This window comes from Trypanosoma brucei, chromosome 3 (assembly GCF_000210295.1).
Source record: "Trypanosoma brucei gambiense DAL972 chromosome 3, complete sequence".
Classification (NCBI taxonomy): Eukaryota; Euglenozoa; class Kinetoplastea; order Trypanosomatida; family Trypanosomatidae; genus Trypanosoma; species Trypanosoma brucei.
Window position 1 is genome coordinate 1,369,974 of NC_026736.1, and position 23,631 is coordinate 1,393,604.

The 23,631-nt window shown below is 43.6% G+C and overlaps 10 protein-coding genes across 10 annotated transcripts; all 10 read left to right on the forward strand.

The window, feature by feature from the left end:
• Window positions 1–4,007: 4,007 nt before the first annotated feature.
• On the forward strand, window positions 4,008–5,219 carry TbgDal_III6020 (hypothetical protein, conserved; the record flags this gene model as incomplete). The annotated part of the gene is made up of 1 exon (XM_011774247.1): window positions 4,008–5,219. One exon carries the CDS (start codon window positions 4,008–4,010, stop codon window positions 5,217–5,219), a length of 1,212 nt encoding a protein of 403 aa, XP_011772549.1.
• Window positions 5,220–5,724: 505 nt separating this feature from the next.
• Window positions 5,725–6,552, forward strand: TbgDal_III6030 (ADP-ribosylation factor GTPase activating protein, putative; the record flags this gene model as incomplete). Its single annotated transcript, XM_011774248.1, has 1 exon — window positions 5,725–6,552. The coding sequence occupies one exon, from the start codon at window positions 5,725–5,727 to the stop codon at window positions 6,550–6,552; it is 828 nt and encodes a 275-aa protein (XP_011772550.1).
• Window positions 6,553–7,060: 508 nt separating this feature from the next.
• Window positions 7,061–8,227, forward strand: TbgDal_III6040 (Hsc70-interacting protein (Hip), putative; the record flags this gene model as incomplete). The annotated part of the gene is made up of 1 exon (XM_011774249.1): window positions 7,061–8,227. The coding sequence occupies one exon, from the start codon at window positions 7,061–7,063 to the stop codon at window positions 8,225–8,227; it is 1,167 nt and encodes a 388-aa protein (XP_011772551.1).
• Window positions 8,228–8,765: 538 nt separating this feature from the next.
• TbgDal_III6050 (hypothetical protein, conserved) lies at window positions 8,766–9,083 on the forward strand (the record flags this gene model as incomplete). Its single annotated transcript, XM_011774250.1, has 1 exon — window positions 8,766–9,083. One exon carries the CDS (start codon window positions 8,766–8,768, stop codon window positions 9,081–9,083), a length of 318 nt encoding a protein of 105 aa, XP_011772552.1.
• A 1,065-nt stretch (window positions 9,084–10,148) lies between these two features.
• Window positions 10,149–11,039, forward strand: TbgDal_III6060 (hypothetical protein, conserved; the record flags this gene model as incomplete). Its single annotated transcript, XM_011774251.1, has 1 exon — window positions 10,149–11,039. One exon carries the CDS (start codon window positions 10,149–10,151, stop codon window positions 11,037–11,039), a length of 891 nt encoding a protein of 296 aa, XP_011772553.1.
• Window positions 11,040–12,069: 1,030 nt separating this feature from the next.
• On the forward strand, window positions 12,070–13,011 carry TbgDal_III6070 (hypothetical protein, conserved; the record flags this gene model as incomplete). The annotated part of the gene is made up of 1 exon (XM_011774252.1): window positions 12,070–13,011. The coding sequence occupies one exon, from the start codon at window positions 12,070–12,072 to the stop codon at window positions 13,009–13,011; it is 942 nt and encodes a 313-aa protein (XP_011772554.1).
• A 795-nt stretch (window positions 13,012–13,806) lies between these two features.
• Window positions 13,807–15,360, forward strand: TbgDal_III6080 (hypothetical protein, conserved; the record flags this gene model as incomplete). The annotated part of the gene is made up of 1 exon (XM_011774253.1): window positions 13,807–15,360. The coding sequence occupies one exon, from the start codon at window positions 13,807–13,809 to the stop codon at window positions 15,358–15,360; it is 1,554 nt and encodes a 517-aa protein (XP_011772555.1).
• An 861-nt stretch (window positions 15,361–16,221) lies between these two features.
• Window positions 16,222–17,769, forward strand: TbgDal_III6090 (hypothetical protein, conserved; the record flags this gene model as incomplete). The annotated part of the gene is made up of 1 exon (XM_011774254.1): window positions 16,222–17,769. The coding sequence occupies one exon, from the start codon at window positions 16,222–16,224 to the stop codon at window positions 17,767–17,769; it is 1,548 nt and encodes a 515-aa protein (XP_011772556.1).
• Window positions 17,770–20,043: 2,274 nt separating this feature from the next.
• TbgDal_III6100 (hypothetical protein, conserved) lies at window positions 20,044–21,762 on the forward strand (the record flags this gene model as incomplete). The annotated part of the gene is made up of 1 exon (XM_011774255.1): window positions 20,044–21,762. The coding sequence occupies one exon, from the start codon at window positions 20,044–20,046 to the stop codon at window positions 21,760–21,762; it is 1,719 nt and encodes a 572-aa protein (XP_011772557.1).
• Window positions 21,763–22,403: 641 nt separating this feature from the next.
• On the forward strand, window positions 22,404–23,015 carry TbgDal_III6110 (hypothetical protein, conserved; the record flags this gene model as incomplete). The annotated part of the gene is made up of 1 exon (XM_011774256.1): window positions 22,404–23,015. One exon carries the CDS (start codon window positions 22,404–22,406, stop codon window positions 23,013–23,015), a length of 612 nt encoding a protein of 203 aa, XP_011772558.1.
• Between the last annotated feature and the right edge of the window lie 616 nt (window positions 23,016–23,631).

The window sequence follows — 23,631 nt, forward strand, 5'->3', positions numbered from 1 at the left end:
CTGGAAACTGAAGAATTTGCTACCCGCGCCGCCGTACAACAGAGCAGTTTCTACGACGGTGTTGACTTAATTGAGGTTGTTTGCGACGAAAGTATCTTGCGAGCAGCACTCTGTGATGAGCGTAGATACTTCTTGATGCGAATACTGGCAAGGTTGGAAAGAGCTTCACGTGGGGATATTATCCACAGTTACGATATCCACTCGCTATGCATGCACGAATATACATGCAGAAAGGAACTCTACGTTGAATACATATATTCTCTCCACCATATTGCCCCGGAAAAGAACACAATACAACATACAAAGTGTTTGCTCATCGATGCTGAAATATCACACACCACAGAAGCAGAAAAAAGCTACGAAAAGTCTACAAATCAACAACCACTCAACGACAATCCAGAGGACAATAATATAACATCCTCAGCAAATATAGTTGATCAAACAAACGCCACGCCTCAGGGACCAATAGTTGACCAACCTGCAGAAGATCTCACTAAGGCCGGGGAGCTTGATGAACCTGTTACTGATACTGAAGTAGCTGAGAAGGAACCTACTGATTCTGAGGTGATCCCTGAAAAGGAAATTCCAGACACTGAAGCTGCGGCTGAACAATCTGCAGAAGATCTCACTAAGGCTGAGGAGCTTGATGAACCTGTTACTGATACTGAAGTAGCTGAGAAGGAACCTACTGATTCTGAGGTGATCCCTGAAAAGGAAATTCCAGACACTGAAGCTGCGTCTGAACAACCTGCAGAAGATCTCACTAAGGCTGAGGAGCTTGATGAACCTGTTACTGATACTGAAGTAGCTGAGAAGGAACCTACTGATTCTGAGGTGATCCCTGAAAAGGAAATTCCAGACACTGAAGCTGCGGCTGAACAATCTGCAGAAGATCTCACTAAGGCTGAGGAGCTTGATGAACCTGTTACTGATACTGAAGTAGCTGAGAAGGAACCTACTGATTCTGAGGTGATCCCTGAAAAGGAAATTCCAGACGCTGAAGCTGCGGCTGAACAACCTGCAGAAGATCTCACTAAGGCTGAGGAGCTTGATGAACCTGTTACTGATACTGAAGTAGCTGAGAAGGAACCTACTGATTCTGAGGTGATCCCTGAAAAGGAAATTCCAGACACTGAAGCTGCGGCTGAACAACCTGCAGAAGATCTCACTAAGGCTGAGGAGCTTGATGAACCTGTTGCTGATACTGAAGTAGCTGAGAAGGAACCTACTGATTCTGAGGTGATCCCTGAAAAGGAAATTCCAGACACTGAAGCTGCGGCTGAACAACCTGCAGAAGATCTCACTAAGGCTGAGGAGCTTGATGAACCTGTTACTGATACTGAAGTAGCTGAGAAGGAACCTACTGATTCTGAGGTGATCCCTGAAAAGGAAATTCCAGACGCTGAAGCTGCGGCTGAACAACCTGCAGAAGATCTCACTAAGGCTGAGGAGCTTGATGAACCTGTTGCTGATACTGAAGTAGCTGAGAAGGAACCTACTGATTCTGAGGTGATCCCTGAAAAGGAAATTCCAGACACTGAAGCTGCGTCTGAACAACCTGCAGAAGATCTCACTAAGGCTGAGGAGCTTGATGAACCTGTTACTGATACTGAAGTAGCTGAGAAGGAACCTACTGATTCTGAGGTGATCCCTGAAAAGGAAATTCCAGACGCTGAAGCTGCGGCTGAACAACCTGCAGAAGATCTCACTAAGGCTGAGGAGCTTGATGAACCTGTTGCTGATACTGAAGTAGCTGAGAAGGAACCTACTGATTCTGAGGTGATCCCTGAAAAGGAAATTCCAGACACTGAAGCTGCGGCTGAACAACCTGCAGAAGATCTCACTAAGGCTGAGGAGCTTGATGAACCTGTTACTGATACTGAAGTAACTGAGAAGGAACCTACTGATTCTGAGGTGATCCCTGAAAAGGAAATTCCAGACACTGAAGCTGCGGCTGAACAATCTGCAGAAGATCTCACTAAGGCTGAGGAGCTTGATGAACCTGTTACTGATACTGAAGTAGCTGAGAAGGAACCTACTGATTCTGAGGTGATCCCTGAAAAGGAAATTCCAGACACTGAAGCTGCGGCTGAACAACCTGCAGAAGATCTCACTAAGGCTGAGGAGCTTGATGAACCTGTTACTGATACTGAAGTAGCTGAGAAGGAACCTACTGATTCTGAGGTGATCCCTGAAAAGGAAGTTCCAGACACTGAAGCTGCGGCTGAACAACCTGCAGAAGATCTCACTAAGGCTGAGGAGCTTGATGAACCTGTTACTGATACTGAAGTAGCTGAGAAGGAACCTACTGATTCTGAGGTGATCCCTGAAAAGGAAGTTCCAGACACTGAAGCTGCGTCTGAACAACCTGCAGAAGATCTCACTAAGGCTGAGGAGCTTGATGAACCTGTTGCTGATACTGAAGTAGCTGAGAAGGAACCTACTGATTCTGAGGTGATCCCTGAAAAGGAAGTTCCAGACACTGAAGCTGCGGCTGAACAATCTGCAGAAGATCTCACTAAGGCTGAGGAGCTTGATGAACCTGTTGCTGATACTGAAGTAGCTGAGAAGGAACCTACTGATTCTGAGGTGATCCCTGAAAAGGAAATTCCAGACACTGAAGCTGCGGCTGAACAACCTGCATAAGATCTCACTAAGGCTGAGGAGCTTGATGAACCTGTTGCTGATACTGAAGTAGCTGAGAAGGAACCTACTGATTCTGAGGTGATCCCTGAAAAGGAAATTCCAGACACTGAAGCTGCGTCTGAACAACCTGCAGAAGATCTCACTAAGGCTGAGGAGCTTGATGAACCTGTTACTGATACTGAAGTAACTGAGAAGGAACCTACTGATTCTGAGGTGATCCCTGAAAAGGAAGTTCCAGACACTGAAGCTGCGGCTGAACAACCTGCAGAAGATCTCACTAAGGCTGAGGGGCTTGATGAACCTGTTACTGATGCTGAAGTAGCTGAAATGTAGTTTATTATCTTAAAAATTTTGATTGTTGGTAATATTTGTGATGTTGCTTGTCTTTTATTTCGATTTTTTTTGCAAAATTTCTTATTGTTTTTTGTAGAAATTTGAATAATCTTGTATTTTGAATTCTGTTGTCCAGGTTTGTAAAACTTTTTAAAAAAGTTTTTACTTTCTGCTGTTATGTCATTCTGGTTATATATGTATTTTGTATTCCCTTTACTTTGGTTATCTTTTAGTTGAAAGGGTAGAGGGTGGAGATATGTAAATATATGCGTGTGTGTGTGAATAGAATTTTTGTAGGTTTTTGTGGTCGAATTTGTTTATTGATGAGATTTTTTTGTTAAAAAAGTGTTTCTGTAATGATATCATGTTTTTTTTTGTCTTTACTGAGGTGCTGTGAGAGTGTTGTGCTTTATGGTATTTACGTTTTTTTTGTGGTTGTGTGAATTGTGTGAATGTTTGTCTTTTCAGTTGGTCGGCGAATTGAGTTTCTAGTGGGTTTGTTCTCCACATTCTATGTAAATTATTTTCGGTGTTTCTTTCCAATCGGAAAATTATTCTTGTTTAATGTTTTATGTACTGCTTTGACTGTTAAATTTTTGTGCAATGATTGCTCAATTTTATATCCTCTATTTTCTCCCCGATTAACATTAGATTTACTTTGAGGAGATATTAGTTTGTGCGCACTAATTTGGTTGGTAGTAGGCACATTTGTAGAGGGAAGGGATAAAGGGCTATTATTTTTTTTGTTTTGACAGGATCTCCGCGTGTGTGAGGGGACCAACCTAAAGTTGTAAGAGAGCAGTGAGTTAAGCAACCGAGAGGGAGATTAGGGACGCTATCATTAACCAGGGTAGCCATATATATTATTAGTGTGATTTTGAAGGCTAAGTTACCCCAGATACAACAAGCTGTGAGAAAGGAGGAAAGTTCTGCAAAGGGAGAAGTATATATACCCCTTCCTTCGTCCTTTACTCTTTTGTTTGTTTTTATACGCCTCTGAAGGTGAGGGCTAGGGACGTTGTGCTCCAATGGATGAAGATGTGGTGCAAATCTTTATGGCAATGTGTGATTGCAGTGAAACTGTGGCAATAAGCCTCTTATCAGAGGCTAACTTTGATGTGGATTATGCCTACCATCTCCATATGTCGCGTACCCAAGGGGCTGATGAAAGTGTTACTTCACTTCACGGCACTTCCCCACAAGGAGAAGCACCTCATTTACAGGAACCTGAATTACCGCATGCCTCTTACGTAGTGAACCGGCTTGATGGTGGTGGTGGCTACGTGGGTGGTAATTACCCTCACGAACGGGATTTTTTGCTTGATGAGGTGGAAAGTGAGCAGGATCTACTGGATTCAGTGTTCCCTATACCAGCTTTTGTCCACCGCAGTCCCGAACCCTTTGATACTTTTTGCACTGATTCCCTAAATAGAGACCAGTGGGTTATTTTGAGTTTTGTTTTGAATGATTTTACGGGGTTTTGTGTCAACAGAGACATTTGGCGGTCGGAAGATTTATTAGAGGTTCTTAGTATGTTTTCAATATATCAAACCACCGCCGATGAAGGTGAGGGACCCGGGCTTGCGCACGGCTATCGCCTCGACGTGGAAAAAGATATTCCAACTCTCCTTATAATCAATCCAATAACACGTGTAAAGGAGACGCGAATACCTATAAATGTCCATGAAGCGACCATTGAGAGTTATGAGGTTAAAAATGCTCTTCTCACCTTTGTTGGTGAGAGGGGCTCGCCAAATCAGTGGGAGGAATGCAGGCTGCGGGGAACATATGAAAACGCATCCCCTGTTTCGCATACAGAAAATTCGAGAGAGTACGTGGATGTTGAAGAAACGAGCATTCCATTTTCTGAACCAGAGGCAGGACGCCGTGATGAGGCAAATGAAGGGGTTGTAGCACAACCACCACAAATATTGGCTGTTGATATCAGTCCCTACGAAGTCCCTGCAGAAGTGGGAAGTGCCTTTACTTTGCGATGCCGCTTGCCTAAGGAACAGTTAACGTTGCGCCTTAAACCTGAGATGCCCGTTCTACTTTTATTGAAATATCTTTCCACCCGGTTGTACTTTAGCCAGTCAACCGCCTTTCCCGGAGGTGTCCCAAATTGCTCACTAAGGGTTGGTTTCCCTCCGAAAGATCTTATTGTGGAAGACGGTGAGGTTCAGCTTGGAACTTGTCCGGGGTTAAGATCAGGAGATACAGTGGTTCTTCACATCCATTGATGTTAGCTGGAAGATGGCAATGCTAGTGTTAGCGATAGGCAACACAATTTTTGAGGTTAACCATCATTATTATTTTTATGTGGTAGCTGTTGCAAACGCTTATGTTTTTGTTTGAGAGGGGGGGGGGAGGCCCAACTCTCATTCATTTGAGCAACCTTCTTCTCTGTGCGTGGGTATTTTGCATCTGGAAGGTCGTGAGAATTTTTTTCCGCTCACGTTCACGGGTGGTTTCACATCGTGGCCAACACCCCTCCCCTCCCTCCCCTACGCGCGCTCACTGACTGTAATGTTATCATCTTTCCGTCGATCACTGCTATCATTATTATTTTGTACATCTTACCCTCTCTGCCGTATCGAGCGGCGTTTAATTACTAAACCCATTCTCCTTCGCCCCTTCCCCACCCTTATACCTTTTTTTTTTTGTGAATCCCATGCAAATTGTGCTCCCTGAATTGAAGGGATATTTACTCAAGGTTGTGGACAAAATTGCTCCCTCCAACTTGTAATGACGGAAAAGGAAAATGGAAACAAAGATAAGAGGCGGAAGGAGAAGCATCGCAAACATCATCGTGACCGCCGCGAAAGTTGTAATGGTGTTGTTAACTCATCTGCAGCCAAAACTAGGCCTGAAACTGCTGTGGCAATAGAGGGTGCGGATGAGGAAGTGGAGAACTGGGATGAAAACCGTACACGGGTTGATCAACTCTGTCAAACCTACCCGAACAACATGTGCAACGACTGCAACAACGCTGGAACTCGCTGGGCCTCGGTTAATCACGGCGTGTTTTTATGCATTCGGTGCTCCGGCATCCATCGCTCACTGGGCGTCCACGTGTCGAAGGTGAAGTCAGCTAACATGGACAAGTGGAGTGCAGCAGAGGTTCATTTGATGGAACTCATAGGCAATCAACGGGCAAAGTTACTTTACGAGGCGCATCTTCCTAAAGATATGAAGCCCATGACGTTTGCAGAGTCTGATGCTACTCTACAAACTTTTATCCAGCGGAAGTATCAGGAAAAAGCATTTTCTGTGGAGGCCGTAGATGAGAAACTTCGCCAGTACCATAAAGAAGCGCGGTACGGGAAGAAACCGAAGCGGAATAGCAGCGCGAGTCGTAAAAAAAAAGCGAATGACGGAGCGAACGACAAAGCCGAGAGGAGTTTGAAGGGGGAGGACACAATCAAGGCGTTATATGGCTCCAATGCGGAGGTTATATCTAAAATGTCAAAGAGGACGGGACCCATTCGTGGGACTTTTGGAGTAGTGAATGTTGGACCGGAAGCGTACGATGAGCGGCGCAAGACACTTCTGGAGCAGTTTGGCTTTTCTTGAGTGTTTTTTTTTCTCTTTTGGACGAAAACACCCATTCCCTGCACTCTAAGTATGTGGTGGTGAAGAAGTTAGGGAGTACGTAACTGTTGAGGCGCAACTCCTGCTCAGATATGAAAGCCCATGGTGATGATGATGTCGACCATCGAGAAGTGTGAGTTGACAGTGGCGCAATCGCCTTTATGTTTTCTCTGTCTTGCAATGTTAACATGGGCGGTTGAAATTTTTCTCTCTTAGTTCACCGTTCAGTGTAAAATTACCATCTAGTTGTCTATGTGCATGCACTTGACCCTATTGTACCTATTGCTGTTTTCCTTATGATAAACAAAAAATCATTTCCCTCTTTCTCCTAAAAAAAAATAATAATAATAATCCAGCGACAACGTCAAACAAAGAAAATATAGCAAAAAATTGCTTTGGTGATACACGCGAGAGGGTAATTGTGTTATTACGTTTTCGAACTTGCCTGCTGTAGGGGGCAGCGTTTCACTGTGATTTTTCTTTCCATCCAATGCATACTCTGTCCTCATGTGATTTTGAGGCGTTGAACCGTGTGTTGGACTTTTTGCGCCTCCACCCCAGTGAAATCCACAGGGACGAATTTAATGGACTTCGCGCATTCTTAACGTCACTGGGCGCCACTCTTCCTCCCAGCACATATGAACCCAAAACGACTGCGGGACCAGAGGCAAATGAAGAGGACACAGCGAGTGAACCGGATGAAGAACTATGGAAGTTGGAAGACGTGGCGGATGATGGGATTCCAGCAGGCAGTGGAGATCCTTCACCTGAGCAGGAGGAGAAAGCGATGGAGCTCAAAGCAGCAGCGGCCGACTGCGCGGCTGATGGTCGACTTGACGAGGCGGTTGACTTACTCGCTCAGGCACTTCGCCTGGTGCCGGGAAAGGCAATGTATTGGTCACAGCGCGCAAGTTATTTGCTTGAGTGCAAGCGTCCCGGTGCTGCATTGCGTGACGCCAACAGGGCACTCTCTCTTAACCCTGAAAATGTACGTGCTTTGCGCGTCCGGGGAACAGTGAATCGCCACCTGGGAAAGTGGGAGGACGCACTCAAAGACCTGAGCGAGGCACAAACTGTCGATTACGACGAAAAGGCGGATGCACTGCTTCGGCTGGTCCAGGAAAAGGCAAATGCACGGCGCCAGTCACGTCGTCGGAAGGAGGAAGAGCGGGAGGCAAAGCGACAAGAGGCCCTCCGCCGCCAACGCGAGATGGAAATGCAACGAGAGGAGGAGGAGGAGCGACGACAAAACCAGCGGCAGGCACCTCCATCAGGGGGATTCCCCGGAGGATTCCCAGGCGGAATGCCAGGCGGGTTCCCGGGTGGAATGTCGGGTGGAATGGAGGAAATTATGAAGGACCCGGAAATCTTGGAAGCCATGCGGAATCCGGAGATTGCGTCTAAGTTCTCTACTCTCATGCAGAACCCTATGGCTGCTTTGGGGATGATGAGTGATCCCCAAATGGGTCCTCTGCTTCAGAAAGTTATGTCAAAAGTGATGGGTGGTGGATTCCCGGGTGCAGGAATGCCGGGTTCTGGTTTCCCGGGAGGAGGCATGTCAGGTCAGGGGTTTGCTTCTTCACCAGACGCAACACCCGGTACCACGAATTCGGCCCCACCTAAGGGACCACTTCATGACCCTGACGAGTTGGATTAAGTTAATGGCAATATCGTGGGAACCCCACCCCCTCATTGATTACCGGCATTTTTAACGTTCAGAATGCTGAGTAGTTGTTCAGGTAAGTATAGCAACACACATACTAAAATATACTTTTTATTGTCATGAACAGCAGCTCCGTGGTTAGTAGCTCTTTATTATTTGATTGTCCACTCTATACAAAATAAAGTGTACGGTGTTAAAAACGAAATCTGTTCATATTTCTTCTTGGTCACGACTATCTGTTTGACGTATTCGCCCGATGGTTTCCTTTTGTAAATGGGGAATGATTATTATTATTATTATTATTATTATTATTATTATTATTTTGAATTCTTTTTTCAACTTTACTTCAAACAAATGATTTGGATATATGCCCCTAAGGACTTGTGAGTGCAAGAAGAAAAGAAGTCTGTAACAACACTGAGAGGAAAAAAGAATAATAAATAATATTAATTAGAGATTACAAAAGGAAAGTAAAATAAATACCGGAAGCGGCAAGTACAAAAGAACCAAAGGACAAGGGAAAAAGTATCGAATGCCCGCACGTGCATCCCAACGGACGCCACGAGGTACCACCTCTAAATCGGAGCGACAAGTGACAAACAAAGAAAATCCACAGGAACAAGCGACGACAGTTCCAAATGACTCCACACGGACCGACATCCCAGATGTTGTGGCGGAAGTACAGAAAGTGGAAGCTATTTTAGCAAGAAGGCGTGAGACAATGGGAGCTGGAAGTAATGGATTTACCTGTGGCACATGGGTTGCTCTTGTGGTTTTAGAGGTACTCGCATTTGTATGGCTCAGTTGGGCGATGGATGTGTACGCCATGTACCGTGGCGCTCGTCCTTAATCTAAGTGCAGTCCCGCAACTGTCATCTCGTTGTTGTTTTTTGTTTTTTCTTGTTCTCTCTCTCTAGTTTTCTTTGTGATGTTTGCTGTGCTATTCGCAAGTAAGGAGATAGGAGCATGAATATATTAGAAATGAGGTTTGTGCAAGAGATTGATGGGAGGTAAGCGATTTTCGGTGCTTTCTGCACATTGGTTGTGTGCTTTGGTGCCGTCGTTTCGTGTGTTTGAGGGCAACCAAACATACGGCGAAGAGATACGCCATTTAATTTAAGAATAGAAATACTGGAGAATATATATATATATATATGTGTGTGTGTGTGTGTGTTGTTGCAGTCGTGTATGGATGCTCACATGTATGGAAGTTATTTTTATTTCTTTTTTTTTCCTCTCACTACTCCTTTTTCGCTTTTTTCATTTTTGTATTTGGGAAAAGGGAGGAGGTGTGTATATATGGTTTAGAGGGGGGGGCCGCTTTCATGAAGGGAGGGAGGTACGGAGGTTAGGGAATACCTTTGTAAAATATAAGACTGCGCTGAACGCAACGGGTCGGCAAGTATTTTTTTTATACCTCTTTTCTGTTATACGATACCGTACTGCTTATCTCTCAACTTGTACGTTACGTGAAGGGGTGAAATATGCGCCAATAAGGCGTACTTCCCCTCACTTTTAGAATGCAATTAATAGAAATGCAGGTTAGCAACTGACTGGGTTTTTGAAAGATGGAGAAGGAAAGATTGCACGAAAGATAAGCTGAAGTGGTGGAGAGAGGAAGGCTTTTGCGAGTGACACACGACAGCACTACTGAAGGGATGAAACGCGTTGATTTTGCGTTTTGTTTATTTTCATACTTCGAGTTACTTCGTTCTTTTTTCGGAATTTCTCTGCCTTTGGTTCTGGCATCTTTTGTGTGTTTTAACTTCCCCTACAGAATGTGCCTTTGCGGGGGCAGGGTATCAAGCATGATGTTGTGACAGAACAGCGTGATCAGTGGTCATTGCCTTGTGTAGGAACGTTATTTTCCTTGTATCTTTCTCTTTAATTTTCTTGAATCATTTGCATTTTGTGCATGTTTGCATATCTCTTTTTTTTTTTTCGTTGTTGTTGTTCCGTATCTTGTCTTGCATCAGGCGTGATGGAGAGGGTAACATACGCTCGAACGGGGGCGCTTAGATCAACATACGCCGGTTTGCCCGTTACCAAAGAGCGTTTAGTCACCGCTGCACCTGCAAAATGGTTTCCACTACTCACAACGGTACCGCAACGAGTACTTAAAAGCATCTCTGATAGTGATGGAGTTGACGGAAGCCTTCTTGGATTTTTACCAATAGCTTTTGTTTTTGAAGAGCTTCGAAAACACCTCTCAGATTTTACCCAACATGCGGCATTTCTGCGTGCCGTGCTTCAGTGGTACCATCAGACTGCGGGGGATACTTTGGAAAGTGAGATTGCCACTGATAAGGTGGAAATATTCCAACCGTACCTTCCCGCATATCGTCTTCGCGTACTAAAGGAAGGTGAAACAGTCGCGACATTCAACGACATTTCGCGCCGTGCCGTGACGCTGATGGGGAAGGATCGCGGAATTAACGACATCCCGTTAGATCACCCGAGTTGTTCCGCACAGCACGCTGCCCTAGAGGTAAATTTTGTTCACAGAAACTCTGAGCCGTTTCAGCAGCGTTTACATACTTTGATGCAAGAGGAATATCGGAACATAAATTGGAGTTCACCGGATGAGGTTGGAAAGTTATGCGCACATGCCCTTCAACTGATGCGGGAGTTTGGGGGTGATGAGGATATGTGGTTAATGGAACTGCAAGTGGTTGACCTCGGTTCAACCAATGGCACAAATCTCAACGGGGAGTTGTTGCGACCATTAGAGCGGGCGACGGTTATTGAGGGGGACGTACTAACTTTTGGGTACTCAACAAGGAAGTACTTGATTGTCCGAGCTTAATTACCTCCTTTTTTTTTTGGGCCTTGGCCTGTTGCGACGCCTGCTGCTCACTTCAAAGAGTATGCATAGGCAATCACGTCTGAGTTTATGTTGTTGGTAGTTTTTGTTGAGATGCTCCGCTAGTTCTCTGAACTCAGCTTCACACAGAGCTTCTAATGAATGTGCGTGTGTGGGTGTCACCACAGAACTTGTGCTTTTACCAAGTTCCAGTTTTTATTATTATTATTATTATTCCTCTAAAGCTCTCCTCTATATTTAGCTAATGGGGACGCGTTGGAGTCATGTGGTGGTAGTTAAAAGCGTGATGTTACTGCTGGAGAATTTATTGTCACTTCTTTTTCCGCTCCGGAAGAAGACAAGTTCTTTCCTTGAGGGTGTATGGAGGGAGGGAAAGGAAGAAGATCGCGCGGAAGGGAGGGTGGATCAACTTGCTGAAAGTTATGTACAAACGTGCATACGAATGAAAGTTTTGGAACATTTTTCCTTCCTTCGCTTTTACGTTATGATGAGTGTGTAGTACACAGGTATTTGTTTTCTGCGTTCAACTTTTCAATCTGGTACCGTCCGGTGAGTTTTCTTTATGCGATGGCCTTCCCATAAATGCGATGGAAGAAATAGTGTGGTGATTGAAGGGAATCAGTATATTCTTTGCGTCTGATCTTAACAACAAAAAAGAAAAAGAGTGACACGAATTATCTTACGTGTTATATCAGCAGTGCACCGTTTCATACCACAATCTTCAGCATCCTACTCATGGTGTCCATAATACTTGTGATTTCGTCAAAAATGTGTTGGACAAAGTTCTTATACTGTTGCCGTTATTAACTTTACTTCGTATGGGAAGGCATCTGTAAGTTACTTTTCTGTTTTGTTAAGTTCATAATACCGTAGGAGCGACAGTAACATATGCTTACATACATCAAGAAATATTCTTTATTTTTTTTTTGTGTACGTGTCATATCTTGCTTCTCCGAAAACTCATTTCTCCTGTTTCGTCTGTATTTCCCTTTTTTTTAAAAAAAAGTGTAAAATGCCATTCTGGAAGTATTTCGTAATTACCAAACCGGAGGTAGATGATGATGACCTTCCCCTGGCGAAGCACCGCATTTATGACGATGACGGTAACCTGAAGCCGTTGACTTTGGATTCGATTCAACGGAAAGTCAATACAGCTCAAGGAAAACCCAAAACATCTCCTAAGAAAGAAATAACTCTTACACCAAAAACGCGCGCAAGAATATTGCGAAGTGTGGGGGTTTCTCCAACAGGCCCACGGAGGGTTCCTGAGCCCTCTACTCCAATTACAGAAGCACTGACGACTCCTGAAAGCGTTAAGAAACGGGCAGTCAGACCCTCTGTAGAAAACTCAGACACGGCACGAGCCCTCTACACATCAAATGCGGAAACATCAACACCAGACCAGAAGGCAAAAGGAGGAAAGGGATCTCTCAAAACAACACCAAAGAAAAGCGAGACCCCGAAAAGGAGTGCCTCAACACCGTCCAAATCACCAAAGAAGGAAGAACCAAAGACACAACCGACTACTGCTACGGAACCAGCAGCAAAATTATCACCCAAAAAGAGATCTGCTGCCTCGAAGGAGACCACCCCGAGGAAATCGGCATCACCTCAAAAGGAGAATAACAAACGGAAAGCGGATTCGCCAGTAAACGTAACACCGCCAGCAAAGAAACCTGCTGCATCTAAAAAGGCTGAGAGAAGCAGATCGGCCTCGCCTCAGAAAGAAAAGGAGGAGAAGTCGCCAGTTGCGCAGACATCACCAAAAGCAAAGGCGAAAGGGGCCGCATCGAAGCGTTCACGATCTGAAACGGAAAAGGCGGTAGAGGAAGTGTCACCTCAGCGGAGTTGGTCCATCGATTCCCTCCGGGCGTTTGCCGCGGAAAGAAAAATTGATATATCGCAATGCAAGAAAAAGGTCGATATCTTTAACAAGATAAAGGATGCGCTATAAGTGTGTGTTATTTTCTTTTCCTCCATCCCCCTCATGTTGTCAGTGATGGTGTGGAGGGTACGGTGGTAGGAGTTTGAGATGTTGTATGTATCTCTCGTTGTAGATGCCTCTTGTGGCACAAATACCTTTTGGTAGGCAAACTGGTTGAATGCATCACAGGGGTTTAGAGGTATTCCTCCGGTGTGGATCTGTGGAGTCTGCACTGTTGTTTAAATGATTCAAATTCACATTTGTATTTTAGAGATATTCCCCCGGGGCACCGAAGGACACATGCATCCTCCGTCAACAGCAATACGGATGAGGGGATGATGTGGGATATACCCGCACGTGTGTTGAAAGTGTTCTGAGCATCTTTGCAGTGGAAAGGGGGAAGAAAGTAATAAAATAAAACAACCCTCGACGGGACGTAACTTCCATGAGTCAAGGGAAGTATAGATGGATGGAAATACATGCAGGAAAAGTTGATACTGTCATGAATCAGGGTGAGTTTTTATAAATGTACCAACCTTTTCCATCAATATCTTTCCGTTTCGTGAGATTCTGATTATTCCATTCTAATCGGTTCGGTTCGTATGTACTCCTCATTCGTCCTAGATCATGTCCTGTCCACTCTCGCCCACATTCGCTGTGCGGCATACCGCACTGCGCTTTTTTCTTTTTTTTGTGTGTGCATATGCGTTAGTGGAGTATGGACATATATATGTAGATGTATAAATATATTTATTTGTGCGTTTTTTTTGTCGTCATTTTTACTCTTGTTGTAGCTACATGAAGTTGAAGAGATTAAAAGGCTAAATGATAACGGATGTTACGAGCACTAAACGGCCCGTGGAGTCACGCAAGTGCATTGTTGTAATGTGTGCGGATACGCGTTATCATGTTGTTAGAACTGCTGCCGTATCGCTTGGTTGGCACGTGGAGGACGGGGAACGTGATGATGTACCCTCCTCCTTTCATGGGATTTCACTAAATAAAGATATGAATTCCCTTAGTGAAACAATTTCTCTTCTCGGCGCCAAGTGTAATGCGGCTCTAAATCCTCAGATAATTTGGTTGGACAAAAGCGTTTTATCGTCCCGTGTCGCTGCGTTATCGTGCTTCCATCGCGTCAATCACTTCCCAGGCATGCATGTGATTGCACGTAAAGCTACCTTGTTTAAGCGGCTCATGCGTATCCGCCGCCAACACGATCTGTCGCCAACGTTAAGGCGTTCACTTGACGCGTTTCCATGGAGTTTTTCCCCTTCCACAGAGTTACTTCAACTTGAGAGGTTTATTAGCGATGGACGTGAAGGGGAAATCTTTATACTTAAACCAAATAGAGGATGTGAGGGGAAGGGTATAATCATTACAGCGGAACCTCTACATGTTGTGGAGGGGATGACAGATGAGGAAAGAAATGAGTGCCTCGTACAACAGTACGTGCCGCATCCCCTTTGTATTGACCGTAGGAAGTTTGATTTGCGCATTTATGTCCTCGTGACGTCTGTTGTTGTCGGTAAGCCGCCTCGAAAAGGGTTCCGTGGTGCAGCTCCGCCAAAAGAAACGCATGGTGGATCTTCTTTTCCTCTAAATGGGCTTCAGTTGTTTGTTCATAAGGAGGGTTTGGTGCGCATCTGCACAGAAGACTATGCGGTCCCCAACGCAAGCAACTGTAAAAGACAGGGCATGCATTTAACCAATTACGCTGTTAATAAGCGGGCTCAAGGGTTTTCGGTTGGTGATGTTTTGAATACAGATGATAGTAGCAGTAATGGGATTTGTGAAGGAAACAAGCGAGACTTCAAGTTTTTGGAGCATTACATCAATGGCCTTGTTGGGTGCAAATCCGATACAACTGACGGTGATGTTTCCGGCGGCGAAACCACATCACGCTGGGAACGTGTCTTGCACCGAATCGACAGATGTATTTTACTGACGGTACTTTCCGGATTGGAGAATTTGCGGCGAGAGTTTATTGGAACGGGAGCTTCACGTGGTTCACGAAGCGACGGTCGTAACTGCTTTGAGTTACTTGGAGTTGACATTTTGTTAACGGAGGATTTAAAGCCTGTTCTTATGGAGGTAAATCATTCCCCTTCCCTATTTTGCGACTCCGATTTTGACTTTCGAACAAAACACCGCGTACTGATGGATGTATTTCGTTTGCTAGAACCATATGTGCCTTCGCTTGAGAATTGTAATGATGCGGCGTATGCAACACTTCAGGAGTCCATAACTGCGGGAGGTAACATGTCTTCGACGGGGTTTCGACAAATATCTCCTTTACGCGTGGGTGGTGATGACTGGGCGGATGAAGAAATGCAAATGTTTGAGGAAATGCTTTGTCATGCAAACGGGTTGAGGTAACATAACATTTTCGTAAAGCGTCCAGCTTGAAAGCGAACTGCGAGATATGATTGTCCCTCCTGTCGCTTTATCGATTTTCTTTTTTTTTTTTTTCTCTCTCTCTCTCTCTTTTTTACATGTGCTTTGAGGGGCATTACTCGGTCCTGTTGTCCGGATGTTTTGATACTCTGTGGTTTCTTATTTTGTGGTTACCTAAAGCGTGTGTCTGTCTGTTCGTACTACCACTATTCAAGAGGGAAAAAGAAAAGGAAGAGTGGGTTCGACACAAACCGTTTCTTTATTTAAAAGGGGATATTCTCAGGTTGGCAGTGGGGCACTTTTTATAGTATTGGTTTCGAATGTCGAAACGCATACCGTAAGATGTTAGTAATGAAAAAAAAAAGATGTCTGCATTGTAACTAACTACGTGGAATTTAACAAGAAGGCCAAAAAAGGAAAAGAAAAAAAAAGAAAAATAATACAATAAACGTACCGTTACATAAATTCCCTTCTCCCATCTTGGCGTTGGTACCCGCCTGTATTCATGATGTCTGTCAACAACAGGGGCACTGTCTTTGTGGGGGTGAAGTATTAACGTGTATTATTCGCTATTGGCACTTCTTTTTTTTTTAAAGAAAAAGACTTGTAGTTGTTTCTGAGTTATTTTTTGTAGGTTCCAGGAACCTCTTTTCAAACGATGTGTTGTAAGCAATATATAACCCTCTATGCAGCAGGGCCTCTTTTCCTTTTCCTTTTTCTTTTTTGCTATTATTAGAACATTTTCCACCCGTGAGGTGTATTTTAGACTAAGGTATTTTTGGTACCCCGCTCTTTTAAAGGGTTTTAATAAGAGGGGTCAAAAACAAACAAACAAACAATCCCATGACTTCTCCAAAACGGCCCGTGACTTCTTTTGTTCCATTTGATGAATCTTCCCAACAAACTACCACTGATGTGAACATAGTGGAAATGGCGATTCATCGCTCTATCGGACTTCTTTCTATTAATGTCTTTGACGACACAACAGCAGATGTCGCACCAGAGGATAGTATGAAATTAGACGACTCCACAATTGCGTTGATGAAAACATACGTGCTTTCCCGTTTACTTGGCCATCCCCATGAACCACGCTTAACATCGGAGGTTGAATCGAGGTTCTCCGCATTTATTCATGAGCGGAATAGTCGAAACCTTCTTGAACTACAGCAGGTGTTTTGGTGGGCTCGAAAGTTTCACAAGACGCCTGTAACTGACCTCTTTGCGGAATATACACGTGGTCATGCTGCTCAGCGACAGGCATGGTGCCGCTCGAAAGGTAGAAATGGTCAATGTATTTCTAGAGTAGATCGTTCGTCATTTCGTACCCGGTCGGTGTTACGGGAGTCGATGCTTCCGTGTTTTTCAACTGGCAAAAGGGTTGGTGTTCCACCATACAATTACAGAGTAGCTCCATCACTTCAAGAGGATGTTGTGAGGGTGTTATTGACAGCTTTAGCTCAACAACCGATTAGTTTTCTCCTTCCTGACGGGCGTATCCTTCCCCTATTAATGGCAAATCCCATACCATTGCCCTCTTGCATTACAAGTTCATACCGCTGCGATACTTGTGCCAATTATCCCTCATATGTGGCTTTTCAATCATCTGCAGGTGCAAATGCACACGAAACCCCGGCTGACGTGACATGTTTGTCTAGCATCACAATGTGCTTGCCTTGTGCAGTGCACTTCGTGTATGAAAGCTTTGCTAAAATGAAAGCAGCGTTGTCGCCACCGAAGTACGTGCCATTTAACGATGGGGAGTGTCGAATGAACGTGTGGTCTGCGGTTTATGAGGGAAACACAGTGTGGATGTCTGTAGAACTTGAACCAATTAATTTATATTTGTGCGTGTGGCAGTTACAGGAAGGGCTGTTGATGGACCAGCTGCCATTCGCTGAGCAGCTCTCTTCGGTGGCGGTGCCAACAGGAACGTGGCGTGAGCAAGCAACAATAGTTTCTCTTCACAATGGTAAAAAACAATACGATCCGACAGCCGTATGCCCCATATGTTTAGAGCCGTTTAATTCACTGGACCTGAACAATGAAAATAGCGTTTTCTCTGCGGTCATGAAAACGAGTTGTCAGCATTGGTTTCACACTCAATGCCTTGTGGATTTGCGGTGTGCCTCCTCGAGTAGTGGTGTTTGCCCGATATGTCGGAATAAAAACTATATTCCGAATTCAAGCACAAGTGAGGCATATGAGGTGAAATTAACATTGGCGCAATCTCCACGGGGTATGCGACCACCAGTTGTTAGAGTAGCGGTAGCGGCACTTCTTGGTGAGGAGTACATAAACCCAACATCTGTTGTTGCGTGTCGCGTCTTGAACCTTCGCTGTGGCGAGGAATTTAACGATCGGGAGAAAGACAGCTCCTGTTCTCCCATGTAATTTCACACAAACAAGCAAACAAACACAATACACACAATAATACACAAGGTTCGATGCAGGGGGAAAAGATAAAACGGAAAGAAATATGAGTGATTTCCGCTTATGAAAGGTTTTAGTTTACAGAGGCGTTCAAGTGGAGGTTGGTGACCAGTTTTTTTTTCCCCCTTTTCCGTGGTTATTGGTGTTGTTGTTGTTATTGTTATTTTCCTCCTCTCATATTTGAACCTGATGTCCTGTTGTTGCTTTCAACCGCGGTTTCATACCAAATTTTTTTGGGAACGAATCCGGAGCTGGTGGGTTGTAAGCGCTCACGTGTGTTAAATTGTTTGCCCACTTGATATGTTTGCTGAAACAACATATTCGCTTTAATTTAATTTACTTTACTTTTTTTTTTCGAACAATCCACAGTGATGGCTTACCTGCATTGTGTGCGAGTGCAGTGTAGTTAATTTTTTTTTCTTTTATGTTTCTCTTATGTGAAATGATGAGCTCTTCTTCGAATTGGTGCAATGAAGTTAAATTTGGTAGGGAAGAAGCAAACTAATTATATTTAATGCACATTTTTCTAATACATTTTGTTTCAGCACACTCCTTTCCCCAAAACTTTCCTCTGATCGGTGCAATATTAAACTTCAACCTTGTCGCTGGCGGTTGTGGTGGTTGCTCGTTCCTTCAGCAAAAACAAAAAACAAAACAAAACAAAACAAAAAAAGAAAAGAAAAGAAAAGAAAAGCAACGACGGAACCACAAACACAAACAAATGTGGTACATATCGCGTGCGTCACATGTTATGGACACTTTCTTTTTTTTTTTTTGAAGTTGAGAGGGATACACAAGGGATTCACTACCGCAACTGCTTTTGCGCAGGTATGTACGTATGTTTATATATATTACATATCTGTCGGTTTTTTTTGTTGTGCATTTGATTTGAAACACACTGGCGGTATCCGGGTACAGTAATTTTCATCTCCCTATGCTGAAAAATGCTTATGAGGGCTCTCACTCCTTTTTTAGAAAAAAAACAAAATCTTGTTTCAGGAGTTGTGTGTTGGTGGTGTATGTTGCCTTTTTTCCCCCCCCTTTATCTGGACTATTATTCAGTTTCTTTTTTGTTCTTGTTTTCTCCCTTATATTTGGGGAGGGGAGGGGTGCTTTTAAATTTCTTCCTTTTCTTTTTTTTTTTGCTGATAATAATCGGGATTCGTCACCTTGAAGTTTTTTTTTCTTGGGTGTGGGGGTGGGGGAGGCGGAGAGGGGGAGGTGAATGATCGCTCAATTCTTTTTTTTCTTTCAATAATAATAATAATAATTATTATTATTATTATTAATATTATTGACACGAATAATGAAAAGAGTTTGTACAGGGGAGAGCCGAGGAGGTTGTTTGAGTCTCATGAGAAAGGGACAACTCGATGAGTTTTATACTAATAATAATAATAATTATTATTATTGTTGCTGTCGCCTCCTTATTTTCTTTTGTTCGAAACTTCCCAACAAATTGTTGAGGTTGGTGACGGATGCTTGATTCTCGTTGTGTATGCTCGTGTCCTTTTTGTATTTCTCTTCCTTTTTATCGTCATTTTGGCTTCTGTTTGTGTGTTTTTTAAATTATTTTGGTGCCTGTTGTTATTTTTGGATGAAGTTCCTCTCATTTTTATATCAAAGAAATGTCTACCCGCTTCCGTCAGCCGATAGCGTTGGGACACGAGTTTCATGTGAAACCCCTCAGGACAAAAAAAAGTTTTCCACCACACTTCGAATCTTTCAACTCCTTTGATTGATTCTTGGATTTTGAATTTTGATTATATATATATATATATATATAAATTCTTTCTTTGTTGTTGTCTTTTTTTTCTTTTGCCCTGTAGTTTTCTGCTGGCCCTCTCTCTCTTTATATATATATATATATTACAACGGAGGAGGAGAGAAAGAAAATAAATGAAAGAAAAACCTTTTGTAAAGTTGTGCCTACTCAAGTGAGTTGTTAACACATTTGGATGGGAGGACGACCCCCCCCCCCTACAGCACCTTCCTTTTGTTTGTCATGTGCCCCAATTTGTTATCTCTTCACATCCTTTAATGATTTTCTAACTTCTTCCTTCTCCATTAATTCGTATTCTTTTTTTTTATATATATCTTTTCTTCCATTTCTATTTTACTTTACTTTATTTTTTTTTTAATGTTTAATATCCTCTCTCTCGCTTTTTCCCATTTTCCTCACCCTATATATTTTTTTTAAAATGTAGAAGGGTGTTTAGAAAACATTTCAAGGAAATGCCCACCCACAGAGATCCGGATGAGCTTGAAGAGTTATTACAATATATGGCACCTGGAAGTACAATAGACGATATCGTTAGTGATAGTAACAGTGATGATGAAGTTGGTAATTATCGCGTTATGCATGGAGGTCGTCGATGTGATGCTGCGCGTATTGTATTAGGTTCTGCGCCTGGTACCAATACTCAGCGTGAGACAACGTCATTAAGTAAAATGCAACCCTCAAAACACACTACAAATAATGCCAGTGTATTACGTAGGATACGTGTGGATGAGTTTTATGGGGACGTCGCCCCTGGTGTGGGTGGTGGCGGTAGCAGTAGTGTAAATCAGAGGACAATTAATGATCTTAAAGATGTGGCGCATTCCAACCGACTCGCCTCCACGCAGGCACCGCGAGATGTGGACCGATCGGAACGGGCAACTGTAGAGAATGTCATGGACCCACGGACCCGGTTGTTGTTATACAAACTTGTGAACAGCGGTCAGCTTCGTGAGATTAATGGTTGTGTGTCAACTGGAAAGGAGGCAAATGTTTACTACGCAGTTGCTGGTGATGGGAGCCCAGCCGCTGTGAAGGTGTTCAAGACGTCTATTCTTGTGTTCAGAGACCGCGATAAATACGTGTCTGGGGAGTTCAGGTTCCAGCGGTACTGTAAAAGTAACCCACGCAAAATGGTGCGTACGTGGGCGGAAAAGGAAGCGCGCAATTTGAACCGCCTGCAGGATGGTGGAGTTCTTGCGCCTGCAGTGATACTTTTGCGACAACATGTTATTGTAATGGAATTTCTTGGTGAGGACGGGTGGCCCGCGCCTCGGTTAAAAGAGGTCCGTTTCCCTTCTGCTGCAGCGTTGGACAAATGCTATCTTGATTTGTGCTGCACGATGCGCAAAATGTACGGCCGGAGTAAACTCATTCATGGAGACCTTTCCGAGTATAATCTTCTGTTGTACCGCGGCCGTGTTGTGGTTATCGATGTTTCGCAATCGGTTGAAAAGGACCATCCGCGTGCAATGGACTTTTTGCGGCGTGATATCGTTAATGTTAACGCCTTCTTTCGGACAAGAGGGCATCAGCAGCTTTTCTCACTTCAAGACTTATTTCACTTCATCACGGCACCTCCGGCATCTCGTGGCTGGCAGCGCTGCGAAGGATCTGATAACTCCTCGGAGATTTTACAACATTTGCTTTCTCTACGCGAGGAGCGTGAACGCGAAGGTAATTTGACTGCTGTGGATGAGGATCAAGCCAAAGTGGATGAACAAGTTTTTTTGAACATCGCAGTACCACGTAGTCTTGGGGAAATTGCAGACCACCGAGCTCCCAACGCAGAAATTGCGCCATACGTTGCCGAAATGACAGCGGCACGTGCGGAGTCGCTAGCGGAGGTAAAACACGAAAATCAAAAAAATATGACTGAGGAAAAGAATGAGGAAGATGAGGAAAGTGATGATTATGACGAATGTGAAACGGATGATAGTGACGGTACGGATGATGACGGACAGGAAAGAGCCGGTAAAAAGGGGAAAAGCAACGAGAAGAATGCCACTGCTGAGTACGATGATGACGGAGAGGTGCGGCAATTACCCAAAACAATTGCTGAGATGACGAAGGAGGAGCGCAAAACATACCACAAGTCTGTGAAGGAGGCCAATCGCGAGCGTCGTGCGAACAAGAAGAAGTCGAAAAATGGAAAGGCGAAGAAAAAGAAATAGCACAGGTGTACATGGGCGTAATATTGGCTCATGAAAGCATCAAATAAATAAAATCGTGTAACGTTAACCCCATCCTGCAGTATCAAGGGGAGAGTTTGAGTGTCATTAGATTCATCTCATGCTTCACATGATTTCTTTCCTTTTACAAGCGTGAATGAGCTATGAGGAGGGAGGGGAACTGATGGTAAAGTAATAAAATAAAAGAAAGTTATAATGATATGATTGTGGAATTGCGTCTCTCCATATGTTAACATATACACGAATATACATGTGTTTGTATACATCTTTTTTAAAAAATATATATATATGTGGGAATTTTTTTTACCATACTTTTTTTTCATTTTTTTTTTTTGAATCTGCTCATCAACATAGGTTAGAAGCAAACAAAAAACAAGTAAAAAAAGAGGAGAAAGCGGTCTGAGACACTGCTGTGGAGAGGGGCTATAACGGCTGAAGCCCTTTACACTCTTCTTGCGTGTAGTACCATCAGTTCTACCAGACGTTTGGTTGCATTTAAAATATTTTGTTACGACTGATAATTTTGTTATATTATTATTATTTTTTTTTTTCAACGGTTATCGCTAATTGTTAACCCGATACGTCAGGTGTGGGTTCCTGTGGTCATCCCATGAAGTTTGGGAATGTTACGACTCTCCAGTCGGTGCCACTTGTATGAAAAGCTTGGGCGCACAAAACTTGGCGCAGAAGTGTTGTTGAAAACACGCAATGATATGCGAGGGTTTGGGAAGGACAGTAATTTTATTGTTCGATTTCTCGCGCGCAGGCGACCGATTGATTTCTTAGCGTTGGAGGTGGATGGCCGTTTAGCACGGGAATTGCATCCCTCTTTTCGTATTGTAAAAAATGCATGTACTCTTTTACTTATGGGACCCGTTTTTGTAATGCTCGTCAGTGGCATGATGTCACCTACTTATTATCTTTTAGTTTCTACCAATATAATGACGGTGGATCGTTACAATGGTTTATGGGAATTTTCGCACTGGGCGGTGGTATTGTGTGGGCAGTTGTTTGTGTTTTTTTTCCTTTACGACCTTTCGGTGTATGTTCGTTATCCATTTTTTGCCTATATTTTTGTGCCCATGTACCGGCGTTTGGGTCTGCAGCGTCATCAGAATGTTACGGTTCCATTGGATGAGGTAAGGCGACGGGCACGCGCAAAACCGTTAGGCGCTCCATTGAGTACTGTAGGAAAGAAACTTAAGAATAAACAAACGGGAACACGCGGTTCCTGATTAACCTTTTTTTTGTTATTTTTTTTATCATCACTATTATTATCATCATAATTATTAATATACATATATATTTTTTCTCTTCTGCCTGAGGGCTACATCATGTGTTTTGCGTAAAAGTAAGATTCCCCTTAACCTGTTGTTGGAAATCTGTCTCCATTGCGAATGTTGGCCTTTGCTAGTGCTATTATTATTATTATTATGTTGTTGTTGTTGTTGTTGTTGCTGTTGTTCCAACTTACTCATTTTCCCATGTCACTGATCTCTTTGCTATTTATCCGGTTGCCACTGTCGTATGAACTGCCGACAGTTTACAGCAATAAAGGGGTTTATAAAGCACCACCAAAGGGAGGAGGCGGGAACAGGAAAAAGAAAAGGAAAAAAGAAAGTGCGTTTGCGCGTGGTGTATTCCATTATAAAAGTTGATCAGATAATTTGGTGAGTTTTGCGCCTAATCGTACGGACGATAGGGACTTGCGACTACAACTTTTTTTTTTAAAGAAAGAAGTGATAGCGGTGGTGGGAAAATCATTAGTGTATTACGGGAAGGGAATAGGCGTTACAAGATAGGTCCTAAAAAGGAGAAAGACATTGCGTTGTGAGGGGAGCGCGAGCTCCA